Here is a 12,411-nt window from a genome sequence, read left to right as displayed (position 1 = left end):
TGAAGGGCATGGGGGCTAGTGCAGAATGCCCGGCCCAGGCTGGCCCCAGCCAGCGTCCCATTCCCTCCCTCGGGAGCCAGATCCTCAGGGTCACACCGGGCTGGGCCTTTTCTTGTATCCAGCCCTCCCGGCATAAAGAATTCAGCAGGCTTCCTCCGAAGGCATAAATATTTAATGGCATTGTAGTTATATATAATTTGATCAATATGTCAGTGCTAAAAGGGCCTTTATGGAGGCTCACCTATCATTGAGTGATCTATGATGTAAACCCTCCCAGCCCCTCCAGAAGCAGGGGCCATTATCTCCCTGGGCTGCTAAATGGATCATTTATTTGCCCCCTTCTTTAAGACACTGGTGCTCTTTTCCCGTAGAGCCCGTGGCAGGGCTGGAGTGGGGCTGGGGAACCCCATCCCGGCTTTTGCTGGAGGTCTCACCCCTCTGTCCCTGGACTTCCTTCCCGCCGCTGATAAAACACCCACTTGCTTTATTTCAGAGCTGTCCAAGCTCGGTCTGAGGAGAACCTGCCTGGCAAGGAATTTCATGGTATAGTCCAATAATTGAGGGCCTATCAATTTAGAATTGCCTGGTACATGCAGTGGGATATTTTAAGTTAAAATTACTCAGGCACATTGTTCCAGCATTTTCCAGCATTTGATTACTTCATGGTTATGGCACCCGGCTGCTGCAGCCTCCTCCTTCTGTATAGCCCCCGGCTTCCTCTCCCCCCCACCCCCGTGCCCCTCTCATTTTAATTCGAGATGAAGCCTACTTGCTTGGAACACCCCAAGACTTGAGTCAGAGAAACCAGGTAAAACCTGATGAAAATTCAAGAACCGCGGAGCGGACCGAGTCCCCACCCCAAACACGCATGTTTCTCGAGGAGTAAGCTGTCGTTCCGGCGAGCAGGATGAGCCCTTCCTACCGTGGCTGCTCGGCACTGACAGATGGGATGTCCCTGCTCTCTCCAACCGTTTGTGCTATGAAGCCTGGTCCTGGGACCGAGCCCCAGCCAGCGGGGCTCGTCTCTTCCTCATCACCCTTTAAACTCTTGCCATGCTCTCTTTTCCTGAGCTGTAGGGAGGAAGGACATGTCACAGCACCATTCAGGAATGGTTAGCAGGCTAAGGCGAAATGACAGCTTCCGGATCTTACAAGTTACCACTTGGCCACTCTGTGTTGCAGACAACGAAATTGGAACCTGGAGGAGGGAAGCGATTTGCCCAAAGCCACACAGCTAGATGGAGGCAGAGCTGGGGGTGGAAGCCAGGTTGGTTCTGCGTGGCTTTGGGTCTCCCCCTGGCAGAGTTCTCCCTCTCATTGTTTTTATTGGGCTGAGGTTGAAATGAAGTGTGCATTCCCGAAAGCCGGCGGGGACAGACAACGGGGCAGTTTAAAATAAATAGCAGAGGGACCATGGGGTGGAGGTGGCTGTGGACTGGGTTGAGCAGTCAGCTACATTTTCAAGAAGAAGAAAAGGGAGGCCAAAGACTGGCTGGCTGCTGAAGGCCAGGAGCAGGAGGCTGTGGGGCGAGGACCAAGAGCAGATTGCGACTCCCCTCCTTCGGTGTCCTGGGTCTGGGCCCCCCGGCTGGTGAGCCGGACCGTGCATGCTGGAGTGTGATGGGAGAAGCAGAGCTTGAAGATGCTCAAGGACCCTCGGTTTACAGCAAGAGGGTCGCAGGTCCTGCTTTCCTGAGATGCTCATCGCGCGAATGGGAGCTACAAAGGCGCACTGAGCAGATTGCTCCTTGGGAAATTACACTTGCCCCCCACTATCTTGTTTTCAGTCATTTATTAGCCTAACAATCTCGCCGGAGACGCGGGGCAGATGTTACTCCCCGCGCCCAGTTGGGAGCACAGATTCTGAATCGCACAGGGTCTCTGGGCACATTTCTCTGAACTGCTTCTGTCTGCGTCTCCTAGATTAGCTCCTTCTGGGGAACAGTCTTTTCCCACCAGCCAAGCTGCCTTCTTTGAACCACACTTGAAAAGAAACTTTCAAAGGCTGCACCCGCCTCCCCAAACACCTCTTTCCAAAGGCAGCCGTCTCCCCGGCGCAAGCACCTACCTTCTCCCAGGTCCACATCCGAAGATCTGGCTCAAAGGCGGTGGCTTTACGCGACCCACTCGGAGGCAAGGACGGAGGCCAGGATGGAGACCAGCCTCACTCGGACCGCGACTGCCTTATTGATGACACGGTGCCCTGGATTGCCAGGAGGAGTTTTCCAGCATGTGATCTAGTTCCATTTTGTGATTTGTGACCTGTCCCAATTGTGGAAGTCACATATCTTGATTCCCCTCTCCCCTTCTTGGAACTGAACATTTAGGGCTTATTTGAGTTGGACCAAATGCTGTTTTAACAGCTGTTCTAATCGGAAATGCTGTCCATGATTAACCCCGATGGGAGTTTTTCTTTCAAAAATACTTCTCTAAGCTCTCTCAAAATGTCGAAATTGGGCTTCTTGGTAGGAAGTTGTTTAGTGGGGTTGCTACATTGCTGGGCGAGTGTCAGTTTCCCCATCTGAATCGTGGAGATGGTCGTGGTAAGGGCCTTCCCTGGAAGGTTACTGTGAGCTCACACGTGGGAAATGCTTGGGAACAGCTGGGATGGTGTGTGGTAGCCATCATTATTATTATTGTTGTTGTTAAGAGGGGCTCTGTCCGGTCAGCTTGTATTTCCAGGAGCTTGCCCTCTGGGATCAGCACCCTTCAAAAAATCAATGTTAAGGAACAGTCCTTGAGGGGGATAGTCTTCCTGTCCATTCTTTGACTCACCAGTGAGCCGAGCCCATTCCCAGGGTGGGTGGGGCGGCCCACGGAGAGATGGGTAAGGCTCACTCCCTGCTTCTACTGTTTGGGGAGACCAGCAGGGAGGGGAGTGCCACTCCGCGGCAGGCGATCACCATGCAGTGACAGCTTGGAGGGACATAGTGGGCGTGCTCTCCACCCACCCACCCCAGACCCAGGGACAGGGAAGCCCTGGTTTACTGTAAGCACTCACCAAGTGTGCAGCGCCCCCTCCCTCCCCTCTGCCCCACCTCCCAACCCTGTGTCATTCTGTCTTATGCAACCAGGCCAGCCTTGAGTTCAGGCCCAGAACGGGGCCTGAATGCCCATAGCCCCGGCCTCCAGAAGGTTCCCTGTCTGTGTGGAGTGGTTCTGATGGCCCTCGGTGGATGTTTGTGGGTGGTATTGGGAGGTGGGCGAAGGTGGCAGGAACTGCTTCCAGTAGGGTGGAAGGGTGAGACTAGGCACTTGCTCGGGGCCACCCGCAAGGCTTCTCAGGGGCCAGTGGTGGTCACCTGGTGGCCTGGATGCCAAGCCTGGAGCTGGGCACAGCTACGGGAAATCTTAGCAGGTCCCTTTTCCTCATAGCCAGAGGATGCTGGGCTCCCGACCAAACCCTGCAGGAGGATCCCACCTGTGGGAAGCCTGTGGCCACATGTTTGCTAAAGGGTATGGGGAAGGGGAAGGCCAGCTACTTTTCATTTTTTGCCTGGAACCGCCAAGACCCTGACACTTGACCTCTTTGCTAGGGGAAGGAAGCAACAGATGGGAACCCTTTTATAACCACCCACCCCAGAGGTTGCGAGAGCTGTAGTTGCTGCGTAGGCCAAAGTAACTGGGAAGGTTCCAAGCCTGCCTGCCGCCTGCCTTCCTGGCTCAGGGGTGGGGGCAGCAGCCGGACACCCAGCGAGACCCACCGAGACGGCTTGTGGCTGGTCTGGCTCCATGGCCCTGCCTCACCCTGTTGGCCAAGGGCTGCTGCCCGCCCCATCTCCCAGTTGTTATGTCAACATTCCATCCACCGAGGCCCTTCCCACAGATGTCAAAGCAGGTGACACCTGCTTTGGGCAGGTGTCACCGTGGGCCAGGCCCAGATCTGCAGCCAGGGGGGCCTTGGAAAATCAATGCACGGAGGCTAGTGAGATTCTTTCAGCTAAATATTTACTGAGTACGTACTGTGTGCTAGGCACTGCTGTGCTGGTCATTGGTGGTAAGACGCTTTGGACCAATGAGCCTGGTTGGTTTAGTTTATGTCTGTTCTCTGTTTTTAATATATCCTTCTATTCTGATATGGCACGTGAACATCCGTCAGTTGAATGACCGTGTTGCCCTATGCAGGTATGGACTGAGATGCAGACTGGCGGAGTGTTCTAGAACTCCTGCCATATACACCCCTGATCCTGTTTCCTTCCCCTTCCCCACTATCAATCGAGAGAAAGATGAACAGAAATGAGAAAGGATCCTGTTTGGGAGAAGAACTCTTCCCACTTACTTAGATTAATAATTTATACAGTAATTACTTAGTCATCTTCCTAGATTCCTTACAATATAAATGATGGGTATCTAGTGGGTCAAGTCCAGGGATGGTGCTAAAAACCCTACAATGCACAGAACAGCTCCGTTCCACAAAGAAGTATCTGGCCTTGATGTCCGCAGCACTGAGGCTGAGAAGCCCTGGTGTCCAGTGTCCTTACTGGAGCATACCCAAATGGCAAATGGGGCAATAAGGCCCAGAGGTCTCAGCTAGGGGAACACTCCCTCTCTACCCTGGAATTTGGAAGTGGGACCCATTATTGGCATTCAGTGGGTCATTCGGTCCTTTGCAACAAAGAATTGTTCCACCCCGGATGCCCACAGGGGCAACTGTGGCCCTGCCCTGAGGATCGGAGTGTTCCAGGAGAGAGGAGCAATCCCTGGTCCCCACCCAGTACGCCCCCAGTAGACAGACTGTCTGTGTTGGAGCCTGCCACTGTGGCCGGCAGCCCCAGGATGTAGGGCCACACAAGCCTATCAGGTTCCCAGTTGATGGCCTGTCTTGTCTCTTCACCAACCAGAGGCGTCCTCATTAGTGGCTGGGGGTTAGAGGGAGGTGGAGTGCTAGCTCCAGGAATTCTCCCAAGGTCTGGGCTCCATTTCTAAGCCTTCAGACATCATTGTTTTTAAGTGCACCAGGATTTCTCATCAAGAGCCATTTGACGATGATCAGAGATTTGTAAAGGCTGTTGTCATGGTTTTGTCTCTGGAAGATTGCTGTGGGCTGATGAGAGCTTTGAAGCCCACACTGGGACCTCAGTCCTAGCGGCCTCAGGATTCAGCAGGAGATAAGAAAGGCAGTCCTGAGCCTTGTCTGTCAGGGGGCCTAGGCCTTCCTGTCTGGACACAGTTAACCATTTGGCACTATTTTTTTTTTTTTCAGACCGCTCTTGATCCAAGATCAGGGGGTTAACGTAGGACAGGGGCGGCAGAAGTTGTTGATATTTATCTAAATATGATCTTGGCTGGCATGTTGGGGGTGGAGCAGAGAAGTGGTCAGCTCATGATCAACTTCTAGGAAGGATTGGGGTTCCAACGAGTTACCTCCTGAGCAGCTTCTTCGAGAAGGCACTGCTTTAACCCTAAAATGGGAATCATTCGTGGTGGGATTTCAGGCTGGGTCGGGGGAGGGATCCGTCTGGTGGGGGAGAGGCAAAGTGAAAAGTGGAGAGGGCTGAAAGAGGCCCTGGAAGGTGTCACCTGCTTTGAGAGCCAGAGAACCTGTCCTGCTGTCGTCATGGGGCAACACTTCACCCAGATAATGGGTTTTACTGGGGTATGCAGTGGGGTGTGGGGGTGGGGTCATTCCTTTTCCGTTCTGCTTTGTTTTTAATCAGGGCTTCCGTCCAGAGTGGGCAGACTCTCTATGGTCTGAACCACACATGTAGACCCCCCTCTGATAGGAAATTGGAGCTCCCCAAAGCCAAGGCAGCCTGGCTGGGGGAGGGCTGTGGATTTAGCAAGGCCTTCTGGCAGGGGGTCAGCTGAGGGGGAGGGGCATGGAGCCTGTCTGGGGGGTCTGTGGTTTTGGGGGAGTGCATTGATAACCTGTGGGACATTTCGGCAACTTGATGTATCTGCCTACGCTTCATGCCGTCTCTCTTCTTTTGCAGACAGAGATTGCGAAGAGGTTGAACACGATTCTAGCACAGATCATGCCTTTTCTGTCACAAGAGGTAAGACCTTCTTTAACTGTGTCCTCCTTGTCTTTCCAGTGCAATGCTGCACGGTGCAGCCTGGGTCCCCCTGGAGCCCCAGCCCCTGTTCTTTCATAGAGACTGAAGTTAGCAACCTGAGGATTTAGAGAAAATGCTCCAGTACATCAGAGAGAACATTTGCTCGTTCTTCTGGTAAAACTGGTTCTCTGCTACTTCCTGAGACCGAAGAGAGGAGGGTCCTGGCCTGTGAGGGGGCTAGCGATGGGCAGTGGGAGCCCTCTTTGCCTCCACCCCCATCCAAACGGCCATTCCTAGCCTCTGTTTGTCTGTGCCCCATCTCCCACACCTGGAAATGTCTAGGAGCAAGAAGCCTGGCCAGATAGTGCTGAGGGGCAGACCTTATAAAGGGAATGAGTACCCAAGGGGGACCCTAGCCCCTAGGACAGAGTGTCCTCCCTAGAGGCATGACCAGTCATACTACCTTCTAAGCACACCTCCCAAGGGACCACCACCTGAGGCCTGGACTGGGCTAGTGGGGGAGATGAGGGAAGTGTCTCCAAGGAGGTCCCTTGATGCAGGTCAGACAGGTGAGCTGCCTAAGAGGGACCTGTTTCTGTCCAGCAGAGCTCCCTCCAGCTGGGGTAGGCCCTGGCCTCCGTGCCCACTGAGGGGCTGGGACCACCTCAGCTCCCTCCCGGACTCCTAGGTCTCTGAGTCAGAGTAGCGACCCGTAAATGATCGAGTCCATGTGAAAACACCATATAGTGATGTCCTCAAGCTTACAGCCCAGTAAGGGAGACAGCTACATACAAGGCAGGTGCTATCTCAAGGCCGAAGGGAATGAACGCACCAAAAACATACCTTTTTTAAAATAGACTTTATTTTTTAAGGGTGATTTTAGGTTCACAGCAACCTATGAGTGGAAGGTACAGAAATCTCCCCCGTTACCAACATCCCGCACCAGAGTGTTGTTATTTGTTACAGTTGACAAGCCTGAGTTGACACATCATTATCATATACCAAGTCCCTGGTTTTTATTAGGGTTCATCATGCCACTTTCTCTCTCTGTCTTTCCAGACACATTTTCGTTTTTCTCTTCACTTAGCTAGGGATTGAGTACCTCTAGATTCACATACTTTTCTTCTGAACTCCTTGAATGTAAGTTGCAGATACCCTGACTCAGCACTCATTCCTAGCTGCGTCTCCTGAAAATGGGAACCCCCTTCTCTGTGACGAATGCCATTACTGCATTTAGAAAATTAATAATGAGAACTGTCCTCTCCTCTCCAGCTCATATTCAAAGGCACAGAAGGACTTTTTTTGTATGTGTGGTAGAGGGAGGCGGGTCTTTGGGCTCATTGCTGTTTTAACTGAAAACAATGTGTGGGAAGTCGTGCTTGCAAAAGTAATACGTGCTCATTGGAAAGCATTTAAAGCAGAAGGGAGAAAGGCCTGGGCCACCTGTCTCATGGACCTCCTCTGCCTCGTGCGGGGGCTGCGTCCCGGCCTGTCCCCCGCGGCCCTCGCTGTGCCCCCTGTGGCCGGGGAGCAGTGCATCTCACCCGCTCCCTGTGTCCTCCAGCACCAGCAGCAGGTGGCGCAGGCGGTGGAGAGGGCCAAGCAGGTCACCATGACGGAGCTAAACGCCATCATCGGGGTACGTGGACTCCCCAATCTGCCTCTCACCGTGTGTATAGCCCTTTTATTCCTCTCATTTACCATAACCAGAGATCGACCCTGACCTCAGCTGGCCTCAAAGAATGGCGGCCCCAGGGCTCTGGCTTCCCATGGCTTGGACCCATTCGGGGCTCTCTCCCCACGAGCCCCCCCAGTTACCTCCTGTTCCCCAAATTGACGGGTTGTCTGACATGCCTCAGTTCCACCTCTAAACTCACCAGCCCCAACCTCCTCCAGCTTTTGGTGTCCCCACCATGGAGGGGGGCAGGCTCTGAGATAACGCTCATGCCCAGCTCCTCCTCAGGCCTCCCCTGGGGGGCCCGTCTGCCCTGTGTCCCCTCCCTGGCAAAGGTCTGCCCTTCTTTGGCCAGCTGGGATCAGAACTGTCTCTGTTGTACTGTTGATCTGAAACGTGCTGTGGAATTGGGGTTTGGGCCTAATTGCGCCATGCACTGAGCTGCCTGCCTGAGTGTGGATTGTGCGCCCTTGGGAATTCCAGCTGGGATTTCCCAGATGCACTGGGAAAAATACCCAAGAGTGCTTTGTGAGGTCCACTTTGGTCGGACCCCTCCATGAAAGGAGGAAGCCAGATCTCTCCTCTTTTGCGTCCCTATCTGGCTTGCATCTTTAATGCATTTCTTGGATTCACAGAGCATCTTTCTCCTGCTTTGGTGTGAGGCTAGGGATATTTAAGATAAGCAGCTGAGGAAAAACGGTTTTTTCATGTGACTCTGGGCAAAGCTCTTAGCCTCAGGTGTGCCTGTCTACCTTTTGTCCCTAAAATGAACGGGGTCGGTGAGATCACTGCTTCCCATCCCCAGACAGCTGGGTCAGGGGGGCTTCTGAGCAATATAGACTCCAGGGCACTCACCCCAGAGTTCTTTTCCATAGGTCTGGGGGTGGGGCTGGGAATCTGTGTTTCTGAAGTTTTCCAGATCATTCCGAATGAAGGGTAGTCAGGTTTGGGAAGCAGTGGCCCAAATGGCTGAGGTCCCATCAGCCCTAACGTTCTGGGACCCTGCTTGGTCCTCATTTCTCTTTTGTTCTTATGTGATGTCATTATTTCATGGTGGAACCGAAGGCCCCAGAATGTTCTGCTTGGTGGGATAAATGACAACTCTTGCATTTTCGGTCTGGGGCGGAAACCCTGAGATGTGCATTCTGGTTATAGTTCTTTCCTGTGTAACTTTGGCAGGTCCTGCCTCTTCCTGGGCCTCAGTTTCTGCATCTGTTAAAGGAGGGAGTGGACCATCTCCCTGGGCCAGATGTGCTGGGGTAGGCTGGGGGCAGAGGGGCAGAGGGATGCTGGCCCACTGCTCCGTCGTCCTGCTTTTGGGACCTATGACGGTGACCCGGTTCTGTCCTGGTGTCGGCCCCATGGCAGCTGCCGGACGCTGCGGGGGGAGGGCATGGAAGCGTTTGCCTGGTCTGAAGCCTGGGGATGCTGGGGAGGAGCAGACCCCACCTACTGTGTGGGAGGAGCAGAGGAGAGTCCAGAAAGGGGACTATGAGTAAGCGGTCAGTGTCTTTAGCCGTTGAGCTGGGAGGCAGCTCCCTGACGGGGAAGCCATAGTACCGTAAAGCTTATTGTCGTCCCTGAGATCAGCCAACCCCGGGGTTCTTCAGCCTCGACATTCTGAAGTTTGGGGCCAGATACTCAGTTGTGGGGCCAGTCCTGTGCATTATAGGATGTCCAGCAGCAACCCTTTCTTCTACCCACTGGATGCCGGTAGTACCCAAAAATGTCGCCAGACATTGCCAGATGTCCCTAGGGGTTGGCGGGATGGCCGCTGGTAGAGAACCACTGATCTTGCCAATGCTGTCATTTCACAGAGAGGGGCAGTGATTCAAGGATGGGCACAAAGTCAGCCAGAGGCCCGGGGGCCTGACTCAGCCCCGGGCTCTTCCCTGGGCAGCCCGCCTGGGTGACCAGTTTACGTCTCCCATAGCGGTGGAAAGGGGCCCCGGCGGCGGGAAGTGTGCCGTGCACTCTGTCCTCCGAAATGTCTCCTCCTCCAGCTCCTCGTCCCGTCCCCTCTCCAGGCCGAGCCCTCCCGCCCGCACAGTGGCCCCAGTGGGCCCCCCTCTCCTGCTCCTGCCACCCTCTTTGGAATTAAAAATCCTCTTATGGAAATAACTTTTTTCTAAATTCTAAGAAAAAGGGTGAGATTGGGGAGGAAGTGCCGCTTGGCTTAGCTCCCCTTCCTTTAAGTAGTATTTAGGAAGCTGCAGGTTAGGTCTTGGCAGCTCAAGGCAGATATTGGAATTCAATTAAAGCCAGCGAGTGGGGCCTGTGACCCCCATTTCCAAGGTAATTGCTTCTCGGGCTCCAAGTGAATGCAGCCGGCACCCTGTCATTAAGCAGGCGGCCGTCTCGTCGCTGCACCTGACAGAGCCTCACCAGGCAGGAATTGGGGACAGCTGAGGCCTGCTCGCACTGGGGAGCCAGGCCTGACTGCGCTCCGCCGGGGAGGAGCGGGCCGAGCGGGCTGGCTGCCTGAGCTGACTGGGGAAGCTGGAGTGGAGGCGGGGGGTGGGGGTCCTGGCCCCAGCGGTAAAGGGCGGTGAAGGGAAGGCTGCTCCCCTCCCCGCCCCACACCATGGTGTTGTTGGATTTGCCCGTCTGGAGGGAGAAGTAGCCCAGCCTCCTGGTCTGGGAATTAGGAGGGCTTTGGGCAAGGCCCTCCATGCCTCCGGGCCTCAGTTTCTCCAGTTGTGAAAAGACGGAAGAGGGCTAGGTAAGTTTCGTATGGTGTGCCTGCTTCAGTCTGGTGTTCATGGCTGTCTTGGGCATGGGGTTGAAGGACTCCGAGGTCGTGTCTTGGCTCGACAGTTCAGTATATCTGCTGTGGGCACCTGTCGTGGCTTATTTCCCACATGGAGTAGAGTATTTCTAGGGTCTCCTGGAGAGGAAGACTCGGAACCACCATCAGGTTGGTGTGAAGGGGCAGATGGGGGGAGCCCAGGCTTGCTGGCCCAGCACAACCCCTTTCTGGGGACCTCAAGTATTCCCCTGAGGGAACACGGGCCCAAAGATCTCTGTGTGCCAGCCGGGGCCTGGCAGGGCCCCGTTATTGTTGACCCCGTACTGTGCTAGGCCCTATTTCTTGGATCCACATTACTAGGAGAGGGATCCTCAGAGAGTCAAGATCCCTGTGCCTGAGGGTGGGGTTTGTCCCTGGAGCAGCATCTAGCGGAAGGCATCCCTGGGCGGATTGTAGACCCTGTGAGCTGACCTCGCAGCCATTTCCAGAATACTTTTACATTGCTCTGTGCTGGCCCAAGGTCATTGAACCTGACGGATGCAGGGGCTCTTACCGCATTTGCCCGCTGACAGTTTGGTCTGCATTCCCTTGGAACTGTATTAGTGGAAGACATGTTATAAAGTGTTGACTTGATTTTTGGGGGTGGGGGTGGTGAGGAGGAGGAAGGGGGAGACTGTAGCTTGTCACAGACGACACAGTATTTTGAAGCTGCACCCGAGGGTCTTGCATTCACTCCAGGGTGTAGATGCGCAGGATTCACTCGCCTGAGTTTTCCACGAGGAAGAAGGTGAAGAGGGCGTGCTTCAGAACACATGAGTTTCTTTCAGCCCGGCAGCGGCAGCATGGTGGGGTGCGGGTGTGCCGGCTCTGCTTGCCTCCCCGAGCCTGTCCGCACCTCCGAAATAGGATAGCAGGGGTTGTTGGGGACTCTAAAAGCTATTACAGAGCGTGCGCCGAGCTGCGGGGCCCACCAGCCGAGTGAGGAGGCAGGGCCCAGGGAAGGCCCAGGGCTGTTCTCCCCTTTCCGGGAGGGCAGGAAGTGTCCATTTTATGCAGTCAGAACTCTGGGCTTCCTCTGGTGGGTGTCCTCAGTGGGTCTGCGCTTTGGAAATGCGTGGGCGATGTCACTAAGTTTAACCCAAATCATGAACCTGAGAAGTGAAGCATTAAATCAGCCAGCAAAGGCATTACAGCGTGATGTGCATAATCCAGTTACTCTGCGAGGGAGCTCTTCCCCAGCAGCCTCTCCTGTGAGTGGCCCTACCCTCTGAGCTCAGGCCACAGGCACTTGACATGCGCGTGGAGGACAGGCACACACTTAGGAGCCCACGGGCCACCTGCTTTGACATGCTTGTGTTATGGCATGAAATATTACAGGAGGGACGGGTACTCCTGAGCAGGCTCGGTTCTAGGCAATTAGCCCCTTTGGGGGTTGGGGATGGAGGGGGTGGGTTGCTGACTTCCTTTCACATCCCAGTATTGGAAGGAGTAGAAACTGGAGACGGGCTGCAGTGAAGTGGTGAGCTCCGTCCCTTCTTGGACAGTAGCCTTGATTCTATGTTTCCCCACTTGTCACCCCCCACTCACGTGGCGCCGTATTTCAGCACATCGTCCTCTGAAGTCAGGGACGGGCCACAGGGGCTAGAAGTGCAGCCCGAGGCCAGCCGGCTTGTGCCCTGCCTGCCTGCGGAGGGGTGGGGCTGTGACAGGGGACAGCAGGGCAGGTGCATCGTTGCCCTCCAGCTCCCCCTGCCCCTCTGGGGAGAAAATTTTGTTTCACTCTGTGTTGCAAGCAAGACTGTGATGAGCAGACCCCACGCCCAGTAAGCGCCGGCAACTGCCCTTGCCCTTAGCGGTCGGCACTTACGTCCTTGCTTCCTGGAGCCCGCCGGGCCACTCCTGACTGTGCCTTCAAACCATGCAGAGGACCTCTCAGGGGACTTTCTGGCTGCACAGGGGGTGCTTTTGTACTGGAAGATAAGAAGTATATG

At 54.7% G+C, this 12,411-nt stretch overlaps 1 protein-coding gene across 14 annotated transcripts in view; it reads left to right on the top strand.

Moving 5' to 3' along the window:
- The window catches only part of TLE3 (TLE family member 3, transcriptional corepressor), a 47,129-nt gene that overhangs the window by 14,771 nt on the left and 19,947 nt on the right, over window positions 1-12,411 (top strand). For 8 of the 14 annotated variants that reach the window (XM_021694036.2, XM_021694035.2, XM_044918255.1 and 5 more), the window contains exons 5-6: window positions 5,934-5,996; window positions 7,561-7,635. In XM_021694036.2, coding sequence (XP_021549711.1) covers window positions 5,934-5,996; window positions 7,561-7,635 — 138 coding nt within the window. Of the gene's footprint in view, window positions 1-5,933; window positions 5,997-7,560; window positions 7,666-11,451; window positions 11,462-12,411 lie in introns of all 14 variants that reach the window. The other 6 variants (XM_044918257.1, XM_044918256.1, XM_044918254.1 and 3 more) reach the window with 4 other exon arrangements.

Source organism: Neomonachus schauinslandi, chromosome 9 (assembly GCF_002201575.2).
Source record: "Neomonachus schauinslandi chromosome 9, ASM220157v2, whole genome shotgun sequence".
Taxonomy (NCBI): Eukaryota; Metazoa; Chordata; class Mammalia; order Carnivora; family Phocidae; genus Neomonachus; species Neomonachus schauinslandi.
This window is presented reverse-complemented; position numbering and strand designations above follow the sequence as displayed.